Here is a 27,814-nt window from a genome sequence, read left to right as displayed (position 1 = left end):
CTTCTAACTTATCACATAATTCAATCTCTCATGATCAACCAGAATTCGACGTAGTCCTCCATACAAATAATGATGCCAAATCTTTGAAGGAAAACAACACTGCTAAATTTAGATCAGAAAGAGAATAAGAAGCTTCATGTACTCGCGATTGTCCTTGACGCATAAGCAATAAACTTTTCATTTTTTTAAATAGAAATCCAGATCAAAAATTGAAAACCAAATCCATGTTGCAGTGTATTACTGTAAATAACATAATATTATGTACCTGTGGAAATAACCAATATAGACAACATAGTCAATCAATGCTTCAACTCATCAAAACTGTTTTGACTTGCTTCACTCCATATAAGAGAAGAACTCTTCCGTAATAACATCTTCATCAATTCAACCATAATCGAGAATCATTTTCAGTTGACAAATACTTCAATATTCTGTATATCCATTTCTATTCTTCAACCTGCTATCATGTGTCCCAATAATACCATATGATCTAGCTAGACTTACACTTACCCAACCTTGCAATAACCTGTTTATCTCGCAAAACTTGTAATACTAACTGCAAGTGATTAACATGCTCATCTGTACTTCGCAAAATATACTAGTAAGTCAATAAAAATAATCACTAAGTGATATAGGAATGGTTGAGAGACTTCGTTCATCAATGCCATAAATAATTGTAGGTGCAATAGTTAATTTGAAAGGCATAACCAAAACTCATAATAGTCGTACTGAGTTTAAAATGGTGTCTCTGCAAGATTCTCTTTAGCTATCTTCAACTGATGGCATCTTGATCGAAAACCAGTACTCGAAAACAGTTACATACCTTGAAATTGATCAAATAAATCTTCTATTCTCGGTAATAGATATTTATTCTTCACATTCACTTGATTCGACTTCCAATATTGTATATAATGTCGCAGTGTGTCGTCTTTCTTCTTCAAAAATAATATTGGTGCTCTCCAAAGTAAAACATTGAGTCATACATATCTCTTGTCTGACAACTCTTGTAACTATTTATTTAACTCTTGAAACTCTAATCAGGACATTTGATAAGGATGAATAGAAATAGATGCGGTACCTGGTAGTAACCCAATAGTGAATTTTGTCTCTTCATCAGGTGCTAATCCAAGCAAATCTCCACTTTGAATAAATCGAAAAGCCGATGTAGATAATATAAAATAAGTTGAAATTTGTTGATACCATAATATATCACCCAATCTCGCCTCGATGATACCATTTCTTTTACATGACAAGCTACCTTAGTTCGATGAAGTGATAACCAATATATACTCATGATAATATCAAATTTGTGTATGAATAAGAGAATCAATATCCGCTGGCAGCTCAACTGAATAAACTCGCCCCACTCAGTCTAGATAAACCGTGTATACTGAAACAACGCCAGCTCATAATCAACAACAAACATAGTTCTTGTTTAAAGACAGAATCTCTCTTTACTTCATCATCACAATACACTTCTTGCATATATTTATCATTAAATTCTCTAGGAAAATCATCTGAACTGAGTACCAGAGGTTGTATAATAGATTGTGGGACTGTTTCTCACCAATAGTAAGTATTGCTTCAAAGAAGAGGCACTGTGTAATGCTACTCTGACATACTATTCATCTGATTGAACCCATTGTCTAACCTTTTCAACCATATCTCAGCCTCGGGCGTATCAGTAGTCTCATCAAAACAATAATTCCATTTTTCGGTGCTATTTAATGTTTCTACCTCTTTGACTCATCATTGGTCCATGTAATTACTAGAAATCACCATATGATGCAATATGTATATGAGATGTTTCTATAATTAATTGATGATGCAGGGCGGCTGACCCTTCTCTCCTCAGTGAGACATGTTTATGATAATTGAAATGCAAATGAAACTTCTAACCAAAATGTATCATATGATATTCATAAATGCCATGTCCCAGCGGGATTCTATCCCCGCTCTGATACCACCTTAAACTGTCACACCTCAACCCCTCTGACGTATACTCTTATAATAAATAAATATCTTATCATAAAAGCAATCAATACACGTGTCTAATTCATAGAACACACATATTATATAATTTTAAAATTCAACATTTATCAAGTACATATTTCAAAACATTCTACACATTAGTGGAACCCTCCAACCACTCTATATACTATACATTTATCTACATGCAAAATGATGAGGAGGAGAAGGTTGCCAATATGTGTCAGCCGCCGAACCTGATAATACGTGGAGTTCCTATGACCCATATCAGTTAAAACTTTACTGTTATCTTATTCCTGAAAAATTTAGTGGTTTATATGAGCCACAACTCAGTATATATAAATTTCCACCTTTAATCTCACATGATACAAACATCAAGCATATTCTTTTATCAATACATATAATCAGAAACAATATATAACATAATTTAAAAACAAACCAGTTCATATTCATATGCATATGCCACTCTATTCAGTTTATTATTCTGTAACAGTCAAGCCTGGTATCTGCCCGGGATTCCTCTATGATTGACCCGTAGGTCCCACTATGATTTGGACTCATAGGTCCCTCTGTATTTGGACTCATAGGTCCCTCTATATTTGGACTCATAGGTCCCTCTGTATTTGGACTCATAGGTCCCTCTGTAATTTCAGATCCAGTACAAGGCTGTCACAGATCCTCTTTAATCACATGATTCATGTACTCGGTATCATAAACATATCCTTTGCACCAATAACATATCCATATCATATTCCATCAAATTATCCAATATATCTAAACAAACATGTCCATTTTAGCAATCAAATATTCATATCATATTCGACCATCAAAATCAAATAACATATAATCATATTGGATCACATCATATAATCAAATCATTCATTTTGTTTAACACCTAGCAAGGAAGCAAATAAAACATGTAAAATTAAAAGTGTGATTTATACATACCTGATTACTACTGATAATCGTGCTCCTAATTTCATCTATTCTAAAACTTCATAACTCTGCTTCTACTCACACACAAAAAATGCTACGCATATATTTTTCCTCCTATCTCTCTATTCTCCCTCTCCGTATAAAAATTTCATCTCCCCTCTTTTTTTTCAAAACAAACTCACCTCAACCATTTATCAAATAACCATAGTCGGTTCCACAGACTTACTAATTTAAATAATTTAGTAACATATCCATGAGCTTAGTCACTCGTATGTTTCAATATTCCGCCACATGTTTGCATTTTATTTCCTAACAAAATACACTCATCATATACTTGAATATTTAATTATTAACATATGTATATTAAATAATCTAATATGCTCCCATGCAAACACATGTTACAATCTTATTTTGCATGTACTATTTACTTATGTAAATTAAACTTAATAATTAACACAATTGTAAGCTTATATATGCGTATATAATATGATTACACTTAAATATGTGGTAGATGTATTTAACCACAATTACCATATATTAAAAATATTATCCTCTATGATCTTCACTTAACATATTTATTTTACAAAGCTTATATAGCACCTAAATTGTCATCTTAACAAATAATATATCCTCTATGACACATTTAGTATCTTTATACTAAAAATGACAATATAATATGCAATGACAATATAATATGATAATATGCAAAATAATGCCTTTTTCGGGTTAGGGATGTCACAACTACTACTTCAACCCATGGTGAACAAAGATCTTGGCCGCCTTGAGTTTGAAATCTCTCTTCTTAAGGAAGAGAGAAAAGGTTTTTCTAGAGAGAGAAATGCTAAACTAAACTAAACTAAATTAAAGTGATGAGTGACAAGTGGTTCTTCGAAAGTTAAGTACTTTTAATACATATATCCAATAAAAGATATTTTCATTTCTTTTTTACTCTCTAAGGGCTGACATGGGCGTGTGTAGCAAGTGAGAGCCGTCCTTGATAAGTGTGTGTAAGTGGCTTTAAGCATTTTCCCGTCGGGTTTTTAAACTGGCTAGACCAACAGCTTGGGCAGTTTGAGCCTTCTTTGCCTTCTTCATTCACTTTCTTCCATTTCTTCACATTTTGTCCTCTTTCTTGCATGTTTTCCTTTTCACGCCTTCATTAAGTAGCTTCCAAACTTTATGATCCATTCCCTGCCAAAATAGCATCTTCTCATGCAAATATTCAACTAATAAGTGCGAAAAGTGATCAAATTCGAGTGACGAAAACTAGCCTATGAGTATAGTGGTCGCTCACCTGATTCTCTTCTCAATTAAATTGAAGAATGGTTTTTAATCCAACTAAATATATTTGAAGAATGGTCTAGAATCAACCTAACACCTTATTTAAGGCACCTAGCCCTTATTCGTGCTTATAATAATGTTATTACTAACTATGAAGAACGGACTTATTTACCACTAGAAAATGATCACATTCGCTTTTGTTTGTTTTAATTAAAAGCACAAAAAGAAGAATGCAAGTCTTCACACTAATTATGGCTGCAGGAATTACTATTGTGACGAATCATTGCAAAACAAGATCATATTCATCTTGTGAGAATTGTAAAGTGGTGACTCACCTAATTCTCTTCTCAACTAAATTAAAGAATGGTTTGAAATCCGACTAAATTGATTTGAAGAATGGTTTTGGAGTCTGCCTTCAACCCATATTTAAGAGACAGATCCCTTCCAGTGGAGGATACACTTTCCTACACCATCACTCTTATGTCCTTGACTTTCCTCTACTCACTATTTGTAATAATTCATATTCCCTCTATCTAAAAAAATAGACAAAGTTGTAAACGGCACGAGTTTTAATGCATAATTGATAAAGTAAAAGAGATGGAGGAAAATGTGATGAAAGTATTGTTAGTGGATTGTGAAGTCCACACTTACAATGATATGAATGGTTAGTATTGGTATAGTAATGATATAAACATACAAAATAATGAAAGCCCAAGGTGAAAGTCGAGAGAGTATTATGAAAACGATCAAATAACAACGAAACACAATTTAATTGGTAAGATGTTTCATTAAGTGAATATACAAATTTGAGTTACCTAGTGCGCCATGAGCGTGAACAAGTAATTCTAGTGCACCGATGGGTGACTATCTACACTAAAATTAGTTGGGTGACTATATATCCACACTAAAATTAGTTTGAAATATAATTAGCATATACTAAAATTTTGAATTGGTCGTTACAGCAATAATGTAGTGGTAGGATATGAATAATCGACATTTCATTTTCTCTCGTAAAGTTTGGGGCGCATGATGCGACAATAATCGTCTTTTTCCAAAGTGAAACTGCCAAGAATTTCTGGGTAGTGGAAATATATCTGGCTTTAGTTCCATGTAAAATAATTAATGCAATTACACTATGGATTAATAATAGTAGCGAACGCAATACGGAGCGAGGTGGAGTTGGGTTCAACCCTCTCAACACCGGTTCACGAAGGTCGGAAAAACTCCATATTACCAACCCCATGCTAGTAGTTCCACCTTAACCTTTCGGATTAATATATAAATCTTTTAAAGAAAAGTTTAATATACCGATATTCTGATATCGGTTTTAAGAAAAAATACGAAAAAAATAAATTTATGGACATAACACATTTTCAAAAAGAGCAAAAGTATACTTGCTTATCGTTCTTCATTGTATATGATCTCATTAGTTTCGTTTCTAAGAGCCTTGTATTGAATGACTTTAATTTCCATCCGAATTGTTGTGCGGTTAGTTACTCATTTTTATAGGAGGCCAAAAATATGGTAGTTAGACGATGTTTCCTAAGTTTTAATTTGAGAATATTAGAAATGGGCCACTCACCCTTTAAAAGGGCTCATAAGGGGGAGGGTTATCCACACTTATATAGATTAAGGGCTCATAAGGGGGAGGGTTATCCACACTTATATAGATTAGATGAGATCTTCACCAAGTCGATGTGGGACAGAATTTAGAGAATTTAACACGCCCCCTCACGTGTGGGCCGGAAAGGACATCGGTCTTCCATCACGTGGGTAGGCAATGCAAGAGAAACCATCATCGATGTGGGCCGGAAAGGACATCGATCTTCCACTCGTGAGGTAGATAGGAGATAAAGAGAAAACCATCATAGACTTGGGCCCGCTCTGATACCATATTAGAAATGGGCCACTCACCCCTTAAAAGGCCTCATAAGGGGAGGGTTATCCACACTTATATAGATTAGATGAGATCCTCACCAAGTCGATGTGGGACAGAATTTAGAGAATTTAACAGAGAATGACGTAAAAACAATGTTGATCATCATATATCACCATATATATGCAAATACTCCCTCCGTCCCTTAAATTTGTCACATTTTGTCAAAACAATATACTACTAACATAGTACTAGTAAGTTAGGAATCAAAGTGCCGTCACGTACATGTGCAGTTTTTTGGGCCAAATACATCCAAATCCTCGGTAACACACTGATGGTTGGGCGAATTTTTGATGATGATGAATGCAGGAAAATACAGATCACGACACAGAGATTTACGTGGTTCGATTTACTGAGGTAAATCTACGTCCACGGGAAGAAAAGAGGGCAGAGTTGTATTGCTTGATCTGTTTTCTACACCTTACAATACAGACTTGCTATTTGATATTTTATCTCTAGAGAACTTCCTAGTGATGGTTGGGCGAATTTTTGATGATGATGAATGCAGGAAAATACAGATCACGACACAGAGATTTACGTGGTTCGATTTACTGAGGTAAATCTACGTCCACGGGAAGAAAAGAGGGCAGAGTTGTATTGCTTGATCTGTTTTCTACAGCTTACAATACAGACTTGCTATTTGATATTTTATCTCTAGAGAACTTCCCTTCTTTATCTGATCTGAGTTCTATTTATACATTGAACTAAGATCGTGGCTTGCATCACCACTAATGATGGTTGTGAATGTCGTGGAGGTCATGGAGATCCTGCATGGGTCCACTATCCTGCATGAGATCCTGCATGAGTCCACTATCTCTGTGCTTGATCCACTATCCTGCATGTGATCCTGCATGAGTTGACTATCTTCCAGTTCGGTCGAATACTGAGACCGAACTTCTGAACTATTGCCGAGCAGCTTTTGCCGATCTGAGAGTAGAGCTTGATTGGTCGGCTTTTACCGAGCTGTAGGCTGGAGCCGAACTCTTTGGTAATGCCGAACTGATTGGTTGGCTTTTACCGAGCTGTAGGCTGGGGCCGAACTCTTTGGTAATGCCGAACTGATACTCTTCCTTGGGCTTTGGGCTGATGGGTCGTCACTGCTATTGGGCTTGTTTAGTACGTACCCCATCACTACCCCCCCCGAAAAGCGAAGTGAATCACTTCGGCGAAGCGAGTCACTTCGGCATTCTGGATAAAGATACGGGGGAGGCTGACGTCAGGGGACGTGCCTTGCGCGTGACTGCATTAAATGCGACAGTAAAATCCGGCCGTTGAATCCTGAAAAGGTGGGATTCGAAACGGTGCGATGATTTTGAAATCTTCTCCGAATCTGATAAATACGTCCTTTCTTCATCAGTTGAACACTTTTGCTATTGCTTCTTCTGCAATCTCTCTCTTTTGCGTAAAAATTTCCTTCCGCTTTCGAGAATTTCTTCAGAATTTCTTCAGACTTTCAAAGAGTAAGAACCATGTCTTCTTCTTCTTCTGAGTCAGGTAGCGGTAGGAAAGGGGATAAGGGGTCTTCTAGCCGGAAGGAATCCGGGGAGAAGACCGTAGAGTATTTTCACAGCATCTTGAGTAAGGATACTGTGATATCCTTACACGAAAAATATTTTTTTCCTGGGGGGAAGGTTGCGATTCCCGACGACCTTCATAGGGCTGACTCGCCACCGGAGGGTTACGCCACCGTTTATGAAGCCGGCTTGGAATGCGGGCTTCGTTTCCCTCTTCCCCCTGCCTTTGTAGAGCTGCTAGATTTTTTTCAACTCCCTTTAGGTCAGGTGACTCCGAACTCTTGGAGGCACTTATCGGCCTTTGCTGCCGAACTGCGTAGGCTAGACAAGGATTTGTCTCTGAGGGCAATCCTTAATTTTTTCCAGTTTAAGAGAAAAGGATCTTGGTTTTACTTGATCCCTTTACAGCCTTTTAGGGCCTTCTGCAAAACCAAGTGGCCAAAGTGGCAACATCGGTTCTTTTTTTATAATAGGACAGCGGCTCCGGGCTTTCCTTGGAGAGGGCCGAAGTCCGTGATTCCTCATCCTCGGTTAGAACCGTTGGACGAGCTCGAGGGCGAGCTCAATAAGATTCCTATGATTAGGAAGCAGTACCTGGAGTCTGAGCTCGTCAAGGGCGACTTCGTGTTCAACTCCTCGTCTTCGGATGAAGAGACCGAGGGTGAGGAATTCTTTTTTGTGCCTTACTGCTTTTGTGGCGAAAACTAACTTTGCTTTCTTGCTTTTTGGCAGTGTATATGCTGAATAAGATTAGCCGCAAATCCTCCGAGCTTAAGGAGCCGGAGAAAGAGAAGGCTACCAGCTCGGCGCCTGATGCCGAGAAGAATCCGAAGAGGCAAAAGACCTCTTCGGATCCAAAGAAGCCGGAGTCGACTTCGGCAAGTAGGAAGGGGAAGACCCAGAAGCCCCCGAGAGCGCCAGAGAAAGATGTGGTCTTGGCGCCTCCTTCGGAACATATCTGTGAGCCCTTTTTATGGCCCACGGACTTCGCCGAGGTGAATTCTCTTCTTGATTTTCTGGCCTTGCTTTTTTCTTGTATTTTTTGTGGCCCCTCTGTTGACTTTTTGCTTTTTCCATTTTCAGAGGAACGATATGCTCTCCAAGCTCGTCGCCGTTGAACTCTCCAAAGCGTCCAACGACTATGCTGAGATGCAGAGGAAGTTGGCGGCTGCTTGTCACCGGGCCGAGCAGGCAGAGGCAAACTTTGAGAAAGCCAGAGCTGCTAGGATTTCGGCCCAGGATGAAGCTCAGTTTGCCAAAAACCAGCTCGTCATCCAGCGAGAGCAGACGAAACGGAGGGATGCTGCCGCCGTGGTTGCCCAAGGAGAGGCTCTCCGTGCTTTCGCGGAGAAACTCTTTCTGAGCAACCAATTTTCAGCCTTTGTCGGTGATCTGCTGAAACTGATGACCGATAAAGCCGAGCAGGGTCCCGAAGTCATCCTGCTGCTGTACGGCCGAGAGATAGCAGCTCGGCTTCAGAGTCTGCCGGTGCTTGAGGAGCTTGCTTCGTCCTCGGTCCTGCTTTCTGCAGACCAAGTTCGTAGTTGCCGAGCTGACCGCGATGAGAACATGGAGGCTATCTTTGCCTCCATAGGGTCAGTTTCACCCGCTCCAATTTTCCATGGAGAGGGTGAGACCGAGCAGCATGAGCGGCAGACCGGCGATGAGCAGGCCGAGCAGGAGGCGCAGCAGATCGGCTACGGTGGCGCCGAGCAGGCTGGGGAGAGCAGGGAGGCCGAGGCTGAAGCTGAAGCAGACAAGGAGAAGGAAGCTGAACCTCACCGAGAAGGCGGAGACGAAGCTGGCGGAGTATGATTTCGTCTCCCTTCTCTTAGTTTAGTTTCTTCCTTCTTGTAAAACGGTCTTGAAGCCCTTGTGTAGAAAAAAATTTTTTCTTATGAATGAAAAAATTCTTCTTTCTGCTCTTGTGTCTTCGTATAGCCTTTCGTACTCTCTTTTACTCCTGTTGTGGTTTACTACCTGCTCAGTAATCTGAAATGCCGAACTGACATAGCTGCTCTATATTCTGAACTCTTAAGGAGCTGGAGGTACTTCACTGGAAGCGGCTGTACTCTTCGGCTTTAGACGAAGCTGAGAAAAGAGCCATAGCTGACCAGATGAAGAATGACGAACTCTTGGCTTGTTTAGTGAAGCTGGAGGCCGACAATAAGGACTTAGAGTCCGAAAAGAAAGATCTGGAGGCCGAGCTGAACACTGCCGTCGCTGAGAGGACTGCGTATGAGGATTTCATCTGCAGGCGCGGGGGAATGACCATCTCTGAAGTTCAGGAACGAGTTGACGAACTGTGGGAGGAATATCACGTACTCCGGAGGAACAATGCGCTGGAGAGCTCGGCTTGCCAACAAGTCGTGACATCATTGCGGCGCTGGGCTTCTCGGTACGACATCATTCTTTCCCGGCGTCCTTCAATCGAGAGATTCCTTAGGCATTTCCCGCCAACAGATGGTCGCACTCCAGCTCAAACCCCTGATTCACTTGCTCAAGACCCTACTCCAAGTCAGCAACGAACTCAGGAACAGCCGGAAACGTCAAGACGAGAACGGACTCAGGAGCAACCGGAAACGTCAAGACGAGAACGGACTGAAGTTCGTAGAGGAGCTGTGATTATGAGTGAGCAAGATCAACAAATGCTTCGTGAAGAGACTCTTCGCCGCCGAGGTGCTAGAGCTTCCCGGGCTCAGGGAAGAGGCGGTAGGTCGATTAGAGCATCTCGTCGACCTGCTTATTCTTCAGCTGCCGAGAATGCCCGAACTCGGCTTCACGAGGATTTTGTGAATAGATGGCTCAACTTTAGCAACCAGGGACAGTAGAATAGTCCTTTGTAATGGCGTAACACCTTCTCGTAGGGCAGCGGAGTTGTATGCCGAACAAGTTTTAATAAATGAAATCTTCATTTCGCTTCTATCACTGCGTATTTACAGCTCAGCGAAAAAATTTCATCGTGCTCGTCCTCGGTCTTATGAAGTAGACTTCTTTGACCGGACTCGTCCTCGGTCTTATGAAGTAAGCTTCTTTGACCGGACTCGTCTTTGGTCTTATGAAGTAAACTTCTTTGACCGGACTTGGTCCTCGGTCTTATGAAATAAACTTTTTTGACCGGACTCGTCTTTGGTCTTATGAAGTAAACTTCTTTGACCGGACTCGTCTTTGGTCTTATGAAGTAAATTTCTTTGACCGGACTAAGCTTGTGTCCTAATTTGGCGAGTTTTATCGCTTGGATCGGACTTTCCCTTGTCCTAATTCGGCGAGTTTTATCGCGTGGATCGGACTTTCCCTTTGTTGCAGTTCGTTTCAGACGAACTGCTTGTTTCTTAAGCCGAATTGTGGTCTTGTATCCTCCTTAGAAGCTTGGACTCACAATCGTTGGCTTATTGTTGCAGTTCGTTTCAGACGAACTGCTTGTTTTTTAAGCTGAATTGTGGTCTTGTATCCTCCTTAGAAGCTTGGACTCACAATCGTTGGCTTATATATGTTCTAAAAAGGGGATCAGCCTTTGAAGAACAAGATACCTCAGTAACATTTGTAAGAGACGACACGCACATAGACAGACAAAACACACCTAGACAAGCAAGACGCACATAAACGAACGAGACGCACATAGACAAACAAAAAGCACATAGACAGAGTAAAAAAAACAAAGAAAACACATACCTCTAGGACCGAACTAGACACAAGACGGACTGACCGGACTGTCTCTTACAAATGGAACTTCTTGAGGTTGGAAATGTGCCATGCTCGGGGTACTTGTTCTCCTGACATGTGAGTCAATTTGTAAGACCCTTTGCCGAGGACTTCTGACACCCGATATGGACCTTCCCATGTGGGTTCGAGCTTGCCCAGCTTTTCTGCTCGGCTTACTTCGTTGTTTCTCAAGACGAGATCTCCCACTTGAAATTGCAGCTTTTTCACCCTTTGGTTATAATACCGGGCTACTTGCTCCTTGTACTTGGCTGCTTTTATGCAGGCTAACTCTCTTCTTTCTTCGGCCAGATCTAGTTCGGCTCTCAGTCCGTCATCATTCATTTCTGAGGAGAAATTTAGAGTTCGGGGACTGGGTACGCCGATCTCAACCGGAATCACGGCTTCAGCGCCGTACACCAGACTGTACGGAGTTTCACCGTTGGAAGCTTTGGGTGTAGTTCGGTAGGACCATAGGACTTGAGGGAGATTTTCTACCCATTGTCCTTTGGCTTGTTCTAACCGAGCTTTCAACCCTTTCACCAATATACGGTTTGTTACCTCCGTTTGTCCGTTTGCTTGTGGGTGGGAGACCGAAGTGAACCGCTGTTGAATATTCAGCTCTTGGCACCAATTCTTGAATGTCTTGTCGGTGAACTGAGTCCCGTTATCCGAAATGAGGATGTGGGGTAAGCCAAATCGGCACACTATGTTCTTCCAGACGAAATCCAATGCCTTCGAGCTCGTTATCGTAGCTAATGGTTCAGCTTCTACCCACTTTGTAAAGTAATCCACGGCAACGATAAGGAATTTCATTTGTCGAGGAGCTTGTGGTAGTGGTCCCACTATGTCTATGCCCCATTGCATAAAAGGCCAAGGGCTTTGCATAGCATATAGATCGGTCTGCGGCATCTTTGGGATATTTGCATGGATTTGGCACTTCGTGCATGTCTTGACGAGCTGCACTGCGTCTTGTACCAAAGTTGGCCAATAATACCCCCATCTCAGAACTTTTTTAGCTAAAGCTCTAGCTCCGATGTGGCTACCGCAAGATCCTTCATGAACTTCTCTAAGGATGTAGTCCGTCTCTTCTGGCCCTACACATCGCAATAACGGCTGAAGGTAGGACTTTCTGTATAGGACTCCTCCATGAAGTTCGTACCGAAGGGCTCGGCATGTGATTTTCCGAGCTTCTCTCTTATCCTCGGGCAGTTGTCCTTGATCTAGATACTGTAAGATCGGCGTCATCCAGTTCGGCGAGCTGGCTACTGAAAGTACCTCAGCTTCATCAATGCTTCTGTGCATCAATTCCTCCACCTTTGAACTTGGATATGAGGCTAACTTACTTAAAATATCTGCTCGGCTGTTTTCCGCTCTGGGAATGCGGATTATCCGAAAATAAGAGAAACTTCGGCTAATGCTTTGCGCTTTGTCCCAATATTTCCTCATCCTCTCATCACGGGCTTCACTTGTACCCAACATGTGATTCACTACGACTTGTGAATCACAATGGATTTTGAGAGACTTGATAAATAGACTTTGCGCTAGCTTGAGTCCGGCAAGGAGAGCTTCATATTCGGCTTCATTATTAGTAGTTGGGAATAAGAACCGAAGTGAGTAAGTTACCTCGTGTCCGTCGGGAGCTATAAGTAAAATACCAGCTCCACTTCCCGTTTTATTCGAAGCTCCATCTACGAATCCGCTCCAGCAGTCCGGTGGCTCTACTTCGGATTCTAGGGGCTGTGCTAGTTCGGCATTGGTAGAATTTTTCTGTTCGGCAATGACAGGGATTGCTTGATCGAACTTTGCTTCTGCAAGAAAATCTGCCAAGGCTTGTCCCTTGATGGCTTTCCGAGGTAGGTATTCGATTGAGTGTTCTCCCAACTCTATGGCCCATTTGGCGATTCTGCCTGATGCTTCTGGCTTGGTCAAAACTTGCCGAAGTGGAAGATCGGTTAAGACGCATACCTTGTGAGCATAGAAATATGGCCGCAGTCTCCTTGCTGCATTTACTAATGCCAGAGCAATTTTTTCCAGAGGTTGATACCTTGTTTCTGGACCTCTTAATGCTCGGCTTGTAAAGTAGATGGGAAGCTGCTTTAGGCCTTCTTCTCGTACAAGCACCGCGCTAATGGTCTGATCCGATGCCGCTAAGTATAAGAATATCACTTCAGCATCTGTTGGAGCAGAGAGAATAGGAAGCTCGGCTAAATAACTTTTGAGCTCGTCAAAAGCCTTTTTCTGCTCGACTCCCCACTCAAACTTTGGTGCCTTCTTTAACACTTTGAAGAATGGCATTTGCTTTTCGGCTGCTTGGGAAAGGAATCTATTCAGTGCGGCTAGACATCCAGTTAGCCTTTGCACATCATGTATGGACTTCGGCATTGCCATGTTCTGAACAACTTGAACTTTTAGCGGATTTGCCTTGAGTCCTTCCTTTGAAACCCAACAACCTAGAAACTTTCCCGAATCTACCAAAAAGGTACATTTTTGGGGATTGAGTTTGAGGTTGGCTTTTCGGAGCACGTCGAGAGTGGACTTGAGATTGTCTTCGTACTCCGAAGTGCTTCTGCTTTTAACGACTATGTCGTCAACATACACTTCAACCTCCTTTCCGATCAAATGCCGAAAAAGCTTATCTACCATCCTTTGATATGTGGCTCCGGCATTCTTTAAACCGAACGGCATCTTTTTATAAGCAAAGATGCCGAAGTCAGTAATGAAAGCCGTTTTTGGAGCATCATTCTCATCCATTAAGACTTGGTGGTAGCCTTTGTATAAATCAAGAAAACAGAAAATTTCGAAGCCGATCAAAGCTTCTACTTTTTTGTCTATGTTCGGAAGGGGATAGCAATCTTTAGGACAGTGCTTGTTTAGATCGGTAAAATCTATGCACATCCGCCATCCTCCTTCTTTTTTCTTGATCATCACAGGATTGGCCACCCAAGAGGGATATTTCACCTCGAATAATACATCCGCTTTCAGTAATTGGCGGACTTCGTCATGGATGACTTGATTTCTTTCTGCCGCAAAGAGTCTTTGCTTCTGTTTTATAGGCCGGACTGATGGATCAATATTTAACCGATGAGTGATTACCTCAGAGGGCACTCCGGTCATGTCCAACGGAGACCATGCAAAGACATCTTTGTACTCCTTGAGGAGCTGGATGGTCTTTTCCCGGAGTAGAGGCGTTCCCGCGAAACCGATCTTGACCGTTCTGGATGGATCATCTTCGTATAACTGAACGGTCATAGAGTTCGGCTCTGGTGTGACTTCGGTCATTTCGCTTGCCTCTGACTCCGGCTGCTGTGATTGCTATGCTTGATGATGCCGATCTGATTGCTCGGCACTTTTAAGCGCAATCTGCAGACACTCTTTTGCTCTCTTTTGATCACCTCGGATGACCGCTATCCCCCCTTTAGTGGGGAGCTTGATGGTGAGATGATAAGTAGAGCAAACGGCCCGAACTGCGTTGAGCCAGTCTCTTCCCAGGATGATGTTGTACGGAGACCGAGCTTTTACCACAAAGAACTCGATCATCGTACTGGAGCTTGTAGGCGCTTTTCCCACCGTGATCGGAAGGCTGATAATACCTTCAGGGCGGGTGTCCTCCTGGGCGAAACTTTTCAGAGGAAGTGGTGCCGGACTAAGCCGAGCTGGATCCACTTCTAGTTTATCGAAACATTCTTTAAAAAGAATGCTGACTGACGCTCCTGTATCCACAAACACTCTGTGGATCAGTTTGTTTGCCACTCCGGCTTGGATGACAATAGCGTCTTGATGAGGAGAGATGGCCGGGACGGGATCTGCATCTGAAAATGTAATCACTTCGTCCTGCTTCAGCCTTTTATGCGTTGGCTCCTCTCGATTGGAGCCTCTGCGCTCTGACTTCAGGGACGATTTAGTCTTCCCGGCAGGGAGAGCATCAATAGTCAGGATTACTCCATCATATTGCAGCTCGTCATCGTCTTCGGGGTCCTGTTGCTTTTTCAGATCCTGAGGAGCGCAGTTTGCACCTCTCTGCTTTTTGTTCTTTTTCGGCTGCTTGCTTTGGTATTTTTTTAACGTTCCTGCTTTCACAAGAGCGTCAATACCTGCAGCCAAATGTCGGCACTCCTCGGTATCGTGACCGTGGTCTTGATGGAAGGAGCAATATTGATCCTGAGGTCGACGCGCGGCTGATTTCGTCATCCGCTTTGGTTTTTCGAACATATCGGAATGCAGTTCGAAAATTTCCGCTCTCGACTTGTTCAATGGTACGAACTGAGCGGGCGGCTTCTCAGGATTGAGACGTGGCCCCAATCGGTCTTGCACCGGAGTCCTTTGAATCCTTTCAAAAGGAGTTCGGCGAGGATGTCCATGATCGCCAAAAGGAGTTCGGCGAGTTTGTCCCTGATCGCTATGATCGGGCTTCCTCCTGTCTCCTCGGGATGAGCTGTCTAAAGACCGTTTGCGACGGTCTGCCTCATCGGCACGGGAGAACTGGTCCGCAATGTCCCACATCTGTTGAGCTGTTTGCGGACTGCATTCCACGAGCTTTCTGTAGAGAGCTCCGGGCAGGATTCCATTTTGGAATGCCGAAATGACAAGTAGATCATTGAGATCATCTACTTGTAGGCATTCCTTGTGGAATCTCGTCATAAAGTCGCTGATCTTTTCGTCGCGACCTTGACGTATAGAAAGCAGCTGAGCCGAAGTGATTCGGGCTTCCGCTTTCTGAAAGAACCTCCTGTGGAAAGCATCCATTAGATCTCGGTAAGATCTAATGCTGCCTTGGGGGAGGCTATCGAACCACCTTCTTGCGTTCCCGATAAGCAGCTCGGGAAACAGCTTGCACATATGGACCTCATTGAGACCCTGGTTCGCCATGTTATACTGATAGCGTCCCAAGAAATCATGAGGATCCACCAACCCGTCATAAGTCATCGACGGAGTTCGGTAGTTCTGTGGCAAGGGAGTTCGGGTGATATCGTCCGAGAACGGAGTCTTCAATGCTCCGTACATGGCGAACCCGACATCTCTTCGGTATGGAGGAGATGGAGATCTCCTATGATTCCGGTACCGAGGAGGAACAGGAACATGTCGGGGTTGAGGATTCTTCTTCCTGGAAGACACGGCACTACTGCGGTAGTGACTTTCATGTCTGGATGAGGAAGGAGAATCCACCGTTTTCGTCTTCGGCTCTTGGCTCTTTTGCAGGAAGGCTAAGAACTCATCCTGCTTCTCAGCCAAGAACAGCTTGACAGCCTCATTCAAATCAGGCTGCTGGGAAGACTCGGTGTGTGGACCTTTTGAGTGGCTTGTTCCTTCATCGTGAAAACTGGAAGTAGATGTCTCCCGAGGCTGTTTTCCGGACCTGCGGGCTGGACTAGCTTCCTCATGGTTTTCACGAACGGTATTACGGGTAGTATGTGATCTGGTATGCATTTTTTTTGGGGTGGAAAAAGGGTCAAAAATTCGCTTTATCACAAATTTGGTTCTCTGTTTCCCACAGACGGCGCCAGTGATGGTTGGGCGAATTTTTGATGATGATGAATGCAGGAAAATACAGATCACGACACAGAGATTTACGTGGTTCGATTTACTGAGGTAAATCTACGTCCACGGGAAGAAAAGAGGGCAGAGTTGTATTGCTTGATCTGTTTTCTACAGCTTACAATACAGACTTGCTATTTGATATTTTATCTCTAGAGAACTTCCTAGTGATGGTTGGGCGAATTTTTGATGATGATGAATGCAGGAAAATACAGATCACGACACAGAGATTTACGTGGTTCGATTTACTGAGGTAAATCTACGTCCACGGGAAGAAAAGAGGGCAGAGTTGTATTGCTTGATCTGTTTTCTACAGCTTACAATACAGACTTGCTATTTGATATTTTATCTCTAGAGAACTTCCCTTCTTTATCTGATCTGAGTTCTATTTATACATTGAACTAAAGTCGTGGCTTGCATCACCACTAATGATGGTTGTGAATGTCGTGGAGGTCATGGAGATCCTGCATGGGTCCACTATCCTGCATGAGATCCTGCATGAGTCCACTATCTCTGTGCTTGATCCACTATCCTGCATGTGATCCTGCATGAGTTGACTATCTTCCAGTTCGGTCGAATACTGAGACCGAACTTCTGAACTATTGCCGAGCAGCTTTTGCCGATCTGAGAGTAGAGCTTGATTGGTCGGCTTTTACCGAGCTGTAGGCTGGAGCCGAACTCTTTGGTAATGCCGAACTGATTGGTTGGCTTTTACCGAGCTGTAGGCTGGGGCCGAACTCTTTGGTAATGCCGAACTGATACTCTTCCTTGGGCTTTGGGCTGATGGGTCGTCACTGCTATTGGGCTTGTTTAGTACGTACCCCATCACACACTAACGCATACACAGATCTCCAGTTTGTGTCATCAAAGAGAGAAAATTGCAGTAGATGAATCAGTTGACTGAAGAAATAGAAAAGCATTTATTAGTATTTTTTATTTGTGGACTAGTATTATTTAATTTTCAGACTGGAGTGTGACATCTGGGGTGTGTGCCAACTGAATCCAATTAGAATATTAGTACAAAAATCCGAACCAAATACAGAAATACTCATTTTTCATTATTATTTCAGATCGAGCTAGTTTTAATATACTTCGACAAAGAATAATTTACAAAATCTCATAATCATATGATTCACATTATCACATATCTTCACCGCCGGTAGCATCTACGATAAATAATAAATGTATTGTACTATTATACAAGTGTAATTACGATGCATTATCAATGCGAGCCAACTTAGCGAATAATCAATTATCTTAACAATTTCACACACTATTCAATTTCAAGATATGCAAAATATATTAAAAACAAAATTCACCATTTTGTGGAGTCTAATCCATTAGACCATCAAAAGAAACTAAATATATTAATCCATTATGTCTCACAATATAGTAGGAGTATTGATTTTGTCATTTTACGTGTCCAACAAAAATACGTATACTTCTTATCCTTTTATTTTTGGACATAATTTTTTTTAATAATTTAGTCTTATTTTGTATATTTATTTTAAAAAACAATTATCTATATTAACTAACATACAAAATAATAAACTAAAGCTCTTTTTTCGCTCCAAAATACAATTATTTAATCCTACTACAATTATTCTTCAACAAAATTAAGCCGGGTAGAGAATAAAACAAGCTACTCCCACCTAAGTACTAATTTAGTACTAATTTAGTACTTACCAAACTTGAGCTCAAATAAAAAAAAACTACTAGTATATAGTATTTCAAAATGTTATCAACTTGGAAACCGGTTTCTCGCAATTATCTACGTCAAATCAAATTAGCATGGCATTCATGTAGCCGGCGATCTTAATTGAATAATCTCTTCTTGTCTAAGTCCAATTTGCGGTTCAATAGGGAGTGTGGAATACGTTTTTAAATTAAATTTATTACTTATTTAAATCAAATATCAAAGTCAAGTCTTTGGTTTGTTATCTCATTTTTTTTTCCTTTTATTATTTTCCTCAAGGAAGCTGACCCGAAATTTCTTAGTCTCCCTTGATTCCCATTTTTCCAGCTATCTTTATTTCTGCCCATATATACCCTTTATCCTTAAAAATTCAAAAGTATAGTTTCAACTTTCAAGTAGGGTCCATCTTGAGATTTGCGCTAACTATTAATTTATATCAATATGGGTGTGTTTGGTTATTTTAAATTAAATTAATATATGATGGAATTTGTTTGAAATTTATTTTGTTATGAAGGAATCTAAATTGATACTATAAGCTAGAACTAATTCTATATGATATTTATATAAGGCTAAGTATCAAATACTGTGCATTACACTCTACACTAAATCGAATAACATTCATAAAATTATTCAATCTTATTTATTCATCCACTTGAATACGGAGTACTTCACAAGAGAATGGTTTGAATAAAAATGATCATAATTATCTTGTAAACAAATTATTATAGTTAGTAACTAGATATATAATGATTGATATAAAAATTTATTCCTTCATATGATTATGCATTTTAAAACAAAAAAAATAATGTTTTTTATTGTTATGTTGTTTAGGTAAGATATATTGTTTATATATACTTTCTCTTTTCTGTTTCATAAAAATAGAAATTTTAAAAATAACACATATTTTAATATTAAATTAATAATATATAAAAAAAATAAGAAAAATTATTGAAGTATTCTTAATAAAAAAATATGGATCATCTCATTAGAAGTAAAAATTTACTAAAAATGGCTGTGAACTAAGCTTGAAGAACAATATAAAATTGACAAAATGGACAATTTTTTTTAAGAAATAGAGCGTTAATAGATCTATACCATCCTAGGGAGTATTTTATGAATTGATAGTTACTTTTCTCTACATAGAAAGATCTTTACTTAGAGAGAGATGGATAAAATGAAGAGAGTACAAGTTATTTTTTTCTAAAAAAATGAATTATTTAACTTGAGATCTAGCAAAAATTAAATCAATTAGTGGTATATTTGTATACCACGTTTCCCATACAAATAATTGTAATAATAAGGGTTATTTGTCTGTAAATGCACGGACTTTCAATTTTTTTCTGGTTTTTCCCCTAAATTTTATTTTTTGAATATAAATACATGAACTTTAGTTTTTTCCCAAAATAAAAAATCGAAACTGATATGGCAAATTACAATTTATGTGGCAATCAAAACGACGTCGTTTTCATTAATTATATTTTTAAAAATAAAAAATAAATTCCATGTCATCATCATTTTCACCTATCTCTCTCCTCTTTCTTTTCTCTTTCACTATTCATCATTTCTTTTGTACTTCAGTATGTGGAGAAATGCCCCAATTCTAAAACCCGAAAAAATAATCTTTCGGGTAAAATTTCAAAGCTCTTAACAGTTTTGTAAGAGAAGAAACCCCAACATCTCGAAGCATTCTTTTATTTGTATGCATAGAACTTCCATGTGTAGAGTCCAATCATTGTCACAATCCATAGCGTAAAACTCCAATTCTCCAATTTTCTTTCAAATATTAAACTAATTTAGTGTTTAATCTCTTAATCCGGCCTCGATATCTGATGTGGTGAAGGTATTGACTAATGGCTTGGCTTGTGCGGATTTAGAGATTGGAGCATTTCTCCACACGCTTAATTACAAATTTGGAAAGAACAATGAACAAAAGAATAAAAGAAAGGAGAAAGATAGGTGGGGAAGATGATGACACAGAAATTAATTAAATTTTTTAAAACTTAATTAAATCAAAACGACGTAGCTTTGATTGTCACATAAATAATAATTTGCCACATCAGTTTCAATTTTTTATTTTGGGGAAAAACTGGAAAAAACTAAAGTTCATGCATTTACATTCAAAAAATAAAGTTTAGGGAAATAACCAGAAAAAGTTGAAAGTTCATGCATTTACATGCAAATAACCCTAATAATAATTGTTAACCTATACTTAAATGCATAACCCTAATAATAATTGTTAACCTATACTTTAATATACAATTGTATATACTTCCTCTCAATCTTATATACTACTAGCACATACTGTATAATGTAACTATTATATTACTATCAACACTTCAAAATTTCAACTGAAAAGGTTCAATTTCTGTTACCACATTTGAAATACTACTATACTAGCACTAGTAAAGAACTCATTAAAAGTTAAAAAGAGAATAAATTAGTAAAGAATAGGTTATTCCTCTCATTCATTTGGTCTGCAACCTATAAACATACATAATTTATACCAACACAAGAAACTGAGGACGTGTTTAGAGGGTCATTATTGGTAATTTACTAGTCGCCGCCGGAGTAATCGGGGGAATCCTATCCGCCTTAGTGTTCTCCCTACTTTTCAAACTCCTGTTAGTGCTAATCCACGGCAGAAACAGAGACACCGGAATCAAAATCTTCAGCCCATTGATCAAGAAGCCAGAAGACCTCTCCTTCTTAGAGAAGGAAGACGGCCTCTCCTCGCTCAACGTCATCGGAAAAGGCGGTTGCGGCGAAGTCTACAAAGCCGTTCTCCCCGGCAGCGACGGAAAGGAAATTGCGATCAAGAAGATAATCCAATCGCCCACGGACCAGGAGGAGCTGACGGAGGAAGACAGCAAGCTGCTCAACAAGAAAATGAGGCAAATCCGGTCGGAAATCAAGACCGTCGGAGAAATCCGCCACCGCAATTTACTGCCGCTTTTGGCGCATCTGCCGCGCCCGGATTGTCACTACCTGGTTTATGAGTACATGAAGAACGGAAGCGTGCACGATTATCTGGTCGGGGTGGCCAGAGGGGAGAAGGAGCTCGACTGGCCGGCGAGGTACAAGATCATCATGGGGATCGCCGCCGGCCTCGAGTATCTTCACATGAACCACACGCCGCGGATCATCCACAGGTAAAACCTATAATTCACTTATTTTGGTTTAATATTTGGTTTGAATTCTAGTAAAATTTGTCGGGTTCGGTCTCAGATTATACATATGACACGTACATGTTTTCAATTGATGGTGTGACTAAGTAGGTGTTAAATGTGTTGACAAACTGATTAAGATTCTGAATATAAAATAAAGTTGAATTCGCTCATTGAACTAATTAAGCCTATTTAATTATACATACTACTCCCTCCTGAAAGTTTGTTCCATGTCCGCCCGTCTCATAAAATTTGTCTCATTTCACTTTTTACCATTTTTTATAGTGAATCTCATATTCCACTAACTCATTCATACTCATATTTTATTATAAAACTAATATATAAAAATAGGACCTACATTCCACTAACTTTTTCAACTCACTCTTCATTACATTTCTTAAAACTCGTGCTGGGTCTAAGTGAGATAATATTTGAGGGACGGAGGGAGTATTTCTAATATTGGAGGAAAAGCATATCATACTGTGATAATTAAAGAGAATAAGTATATCTTGATTCTTCATGTCAAAGTTGACTAGATTATTGAAATGAAGTTTGGTGGATAACATTTGATTTCAACCATCCATTTTATATAGTATTCCAGTCCATTAGCTTTTTTTTTCTAATGTCAAAATGGAATTTAACCCAATTCTTGACCTTATCCACAGGGACTTGAAGCCGGCGAACGTGCTGCTAGACGACGAGATGGAGGCGCGGATAGCTGATTTCGGGTTGGCAAAGTCAGTGCCGGACGCGAACACGCACATGTCGACGTCGAACATAGCAGGGACAGCGGGGTACATAGCGCCGGAGTATCACCAGACGTTCAAGTTCACGGAAAAATGCGACATGTACAGTTTTGGAGTGGTGTTGGCGGCGGTGGTGATGGGGAAGATGCCGTCGGACGAATTCTTCCAGAACACGGAGGAGGTGAGCTTGGTGAAGTGGATGAGGAACGTGATGACCTCGGATGATCCGAAGCGTGCGATCGACCCGAAGCTGATGGGGAGTGGGTACGAGGAGCAGATGCTGTTGGCTTTGAAGGTGGCTTGTTTCTGCACATTGGATAATCCTAAAGAGAGGCCTGATAGTAAAAATGCCAGGACTATGTTGTCTCAGATTAAGCATTGACTCAATTAGGTCTGTTTTATGGTGTACTACTTTTATGGCCTAATAGTAAAGATGCCAAAAATGTATGTGTGTGTGTGTGTCCTAGTTGTAGTTGAACTTAATTGTGATGATAAACTTGTACTACTTCCATATGGAGTATATATTTATTAATTAAAGTTTGTGCTATGTTTAGTAGCTCTTGTCTACCTACACTATTTTTTATTAGGTGTTTCGATCCATTATTTATGCGTATCTAAATCAACACAATTAGATTACATATGATAGATAAATGAGTGAAATTGATGATGCTATACTATATATGCTGTAGAGCTCTTATTGTTGATGCTCAAAGTATGACAACTTTTAGGCCTTATTGGGTGATGGGCCTTTAAATATAATTTGGGTGTCGGCCCATGCGATGAAATTGATTAACTCAGTCTACAAGATTGTCAGAATTCCCTCAAAAAAAATGTAAATTGTGAGAATATCTTTTAACAATAATATCACGTTGGTTAAATTATCAGTCAAGCCCCTATAGCTCAGTGGTAGAGCGTCAGTCTTGTAAACTGAAGGTCTGTAGTTCGATCCTGCATGGGGGCAAAGTCCTTTTTAAATTTGTATACAGTTTATTAATGTTTTAAATGTAAATGATATTTTAAAATAATCTTATGCTATCGATATATTTTGACAATAATGTTTATAAAATATCTGTAATGCCTTTTACTTTTGTTATTTCCTTTGTACGGCATATTTGGAGGTTTAATTTGGTTTTTAGAGAGTTCATATCATTAAGAAATAATCCACAAAATTGTGTAGAAAAACATTTTTTTATGAATAAAAGTGATTGTTACGAGAGTAATAGTTGTTCTTAATAAAATATTGTTAAAAAATTTAAGTAGACCAAGTCGGGCGAATTTGACCTGCGCCGGCTGCGCACATAGGAGTTCAGCCATTATACAATTCTGAAAAAAAAACAAATTATTAATGTCATTAATTCCAAAGCATCTCAGTTTATTAAATTAATAAGTACGATTATTTAGACAGCACTAATCCAAAAAGAATATTTGGGGGAATTCTGTAGACATGTGTTGCCAAAGTACATGTATAAATTCTATTAATAATCGATAAATGTAAACAAGATTTGGAAATCGGCACTAATCATAGATTAGTTAATGTGGGTTAGTTATATAATTGTATAATTAAAGTTATCGACTATGGCTCTGTTGGTCTGTGTGCACCAAATTATCGATTATATAATTGCTAATCGAATATAATTGATCATTATTTGGTTTCAAATAATTACATACATCTTTAGTTAATATCAAAAAGAGATCTACTCAATGATCTGAATGGATGGTTTGTTTTAACTACTTCTCTTAAAAGTTATTCGATAGTAACTCCAAAAAACAATTTTTTTAATTTTTTAAACTACTCTCCATATATTTATTATTTATGTTTAACAAAAAAGCACAAATGTCGCATTAGCTATAAACATATAATCAAAACCTTTAATTAAATTTTTGAAAAGTTTAATTTATCGGGTCAATTTGAAATTTTGAGAAGTATATTGATTTGATTTAGTCTAATGAGGAAAAGTTAACTTGTCGGACTCGCGAATTCAAAATTTTTATTTATGTGTCTAAAAATATTTAGTTAACAGCAATGACCAATCAAGTCAAGTTTGAAAACTAAATCAATGAGTAACAAGTAGAAAGTCAATTTAATAGTTTAAACTATATTTATTAATCCTAATTGAGTGTGATCCTTTCTTAAATTCTCTAAAATTTTGTTTAACATCGGCCTGGTGAAGATTTCATCTAATCTATATAAGTATGGATAACTCTCCCCTCATAAGTCATTTTAAGGGGTCAGTGGTCCATTTCTAATATGGTATCAGAGAGGATCTAAGTCGATGACGGATTTCTCTTTATCTCTTATCTATCTCCCTCACGAGTGGAAGACCAATGTTCTTTCCGGCCCACATCGATGATGGTTTTCTTATCTCTTGCATTGCCTACCCACGTGATGGAAGACCGATGTCCTTTCCGGCCCACACGTGAGGGGCGTGTTAAATTCTCTAAAATTCTGTTCCACATCGGTTTGGTGAAGATTTCATCTAATCTATATAAATATGGATAACCCTCCTCTTATGAGGCCTTTTAAGAGATAAGTGACTCATTTCGAATGTCTATGCATCTTCATTTTTTATATATTGTTCTCATGCTTAAAGGTAAAAATAAGCCTTAATTACGACTGCGTAAGCCCTTACGCAAGTTTTTAACTATATAAATATTTCACAAAGTTCTTAAAATTAATTTAATAATTAATCTTAGATGTCGCATGTGAGGTCTTGTTTAGTTAATCATCCCCGCAATTAAAGGAATTTTATACTCATTTATGATTTTATTTTCATATTTTCAGAAGTATTTTTGATAAAAAAAATATATAGTACATTCATTTTTGTAATTTTATAAATATTTATTCAAGTTATAATCACTTGACAGTAAGTTTGTGAATTTCTCTATTTTCTTCTGAACTTACACATTTCCCTTGCATATAACTCCAGTTTAATCTATACTTTAGTACTAATTTTTCAGTATGATGCTAAAAAAATACTAACAATAACATTCATGCTCGATGATACATAAAGTGTAGCACTAATTAATGTGTTAATTACATTGAGCCATCGTGACACAACCACGCTTATATTTAAATGAACAAATAAGTGATACGTGTAGTGAAATCAACGGTCAATGTGTTCAGTTTTAATTTAATAATTAAACCCTCACTCATTGGTAAATTGAAGAGTGTGACATTAACGCATACAAATTAAAATATATATATTTCCACTTTCTGCGCTAATATCATATGATACTGTCTTATTTGAAAATGATTGCAATTATATTTATTGCCACCAAATTTTACATTATAGTTATTTATTAAATGTTACATTTATATATATTTAAGTAGGTGCATGAATGGGAACACCCCATACTAGCTAGGAAGTAGACCCTATGTTGCAAAGACACGTTTCGCTTGCTTCGTGATTTGCTTAATTCCAACAAGGGTTTGGTTTTAAGTATATTTTAGTTTTATTTAACAATGGCCGCAACTGAAAGTCCATGTTCCTCAACTTTAGAATTATTATATGCAATGGCGGATCCAGAAATTGAAATTCTTGGGGTCGAACATAGTCAATAATATTATTAATTTTCAACTTTCATGGTGTCCTTTTCGTTCCTTTCTCCTTCGTTGTCGTCCTAATAAACCCTACTAAAGTAATCAAACAACATGTCCTAAATATCATCATCGTCGTAAATACATTTTCATGCTTGAATACGTTGTCGAAATAAGTAGCTTAAAAATCACAATTCACCTTAAACAATATGTATCCCTTTTTTGTTTACTTCATTTACAAAAATTAAAATTGTTAAATTCCATAATTTGATAATAAGTCTTTTAGATAAATAAGCCAATGAAAATAGATATTTGACATTTAATTAAAATTAGATAAAAATACTACTCCTGATTGTCTCATAATTAATTAAACATTTACGAAATTATTAAACACAATTGTTTATATTTTGAAATTATCTATTTTTATTACTTTTTTATTAAAATAAGATTATGTATATATAATTACCAATCCATTATTTTTGTAAAAAATAGTTACAGTATTAAATTTGTAGGTATTGATTTAATATTAGTAGCCACTACAGTCAATGAATTATCAAAATTGAAAATTAAAACTTTTCCAGTAATTTAATACGCAATTATCAAAAGTTATAAAAGTGAGTCAAATAACCAGACGTGTGGGTCCCACAACAGGTCTTCTTTCCTTTTCATCTTCTTCTTTCCCTCTTCTCGCCTCGCCTGTAACTATTTTTATTCTCTGCATTTCAATATTTTCAAATTCTTCCACTCATTTATTCAAACTATAGTATTAAGGACAGTGACAACTCTCTTTCCCATTCCAACTGGGGTCGACGGTGACCTCAAAGGGCGGAGCTAATGGAGTTCTGTTGGCTGACGGTGGGGTCAGTTGGATCCGCCACTGATTATACGTGAATGAAAGCCAACGAATAAAAATGCGAGAGTGATAAAATATTTAAAATGACATGATTGATTTTGTCGTTCAGTATTAATGTCAAAATACGTTTCTAGGTATAGGTAGCTGATCCTAGGTTCCAAACTTAGAAGTAACTTTTGATATATGCTTATTTTTAATTTATAAAAATTAATTGCAATGTAAACTAGAACATATAAAGGAGTATATCTCGAATTAAAAGAAGTGAATGAATCATGGGGAATCGATTTCATAATATAATCTTTTGACACAACTATTTTAGAAATTTGATATATGCTTACATTTCATGAGTCACGTTTGATTGCAATGTTCCGATGGTGACAATTTATTACAAAGATGTTTATTGACCACTAAAATTATTGCACTCTCTCAAGACTATAATATCAAAATTTTGGACTTTTTAAATTCCAGATAAAGTGATAAACATTATAAATCATAATTCATAATGAATGGAAAAATAAAATAATTTCACAAACATATTTCAATAACAGTTAATTGACCATTATACTCTTCTAGTTTTCTTCATCTTGTTTATGTTAAAATTTCAATGTATTACAAATTTAGTAATTCAAATACGAATCTATATACGAGACTAAGTAACTAGTATGACTAGAACGGAATTATGAAATCAATATATAAGAATATAAATCCATTTTCCACTATATATTATACTCCAATGCTAGTATCATTCAATATTCAATTTTAGTATTTCTGGCAATACACCATCAATCAACTCATATGTTTTTTCGTTCAAATTAATTGCTAAAAAATGTTACTTTTACGATAGTAATACTAACATAGATATACAATATATGCAATCAATCAATTAGCAGATCTTTACTATTATAGTCACAACATAATTACTGTTCA

The 27,814-nt window shown here is 38.5% G+C and overlaps 1 protein-coding gene and 1 non-coding gene across 2 annotated transcripts in view; both read left to right on the top strand.

Moving 5' to 3' along the window:
• LOC121787775 (leucine-rich repeat receptor-like serine/threonine/tyrosine-protein kinase SOBIR1) overlaps positions 1–23,049 on the top strand; it is a 29,578-nt gene extending 6,529 nt beyond the window's left edge. The window contains exons 3-4 of the mRNA XM_042186614.1: positions 21,119–21,735; positions 22,416–23,049. Of these exons, the coding sequence (XP_042042548.1) occupies positions 21,119–21,735; positions 22,416–22,878 (1,080 nt within the window). The 3' untranslated portion in view covers positions 22,879–23,049. The remainder of the gene's footprint in view (positions 1–21,118; positions 21,736–22,415) is intronic.
• Positions 23,050–23,385: 336 nt separating this feature from the next.
• On the top strand, positions 23,386–23,457 carry TRNAT-UGU. Its single transcript has one exon. It is a non-coding gene; the product is annotated as a tRNA-Thr (tRNA).
• Positions 23,458–27,814: the final 4,357 nt, after the last annotated feature.

Source organism: Salvia splendens, chromosome 22, assembly GCF_004379255.2.
Source record: "Salvia splendens isolate huo1 chromosome 22, SspV2, whole genome shotgun sequence".
In the NCBI taxonomy this organism is placed as follows: Eukaryota; Viridiplantae; Streptophyta; class Magnoliopsida; order Lamiales; family Lamiaceae; genus Salvia; species Salvia splendens.
Note: the sequence above shows the minus strand (reverse complement) of the source record. Positions and strands in the feature narration are given on the sequence as shown.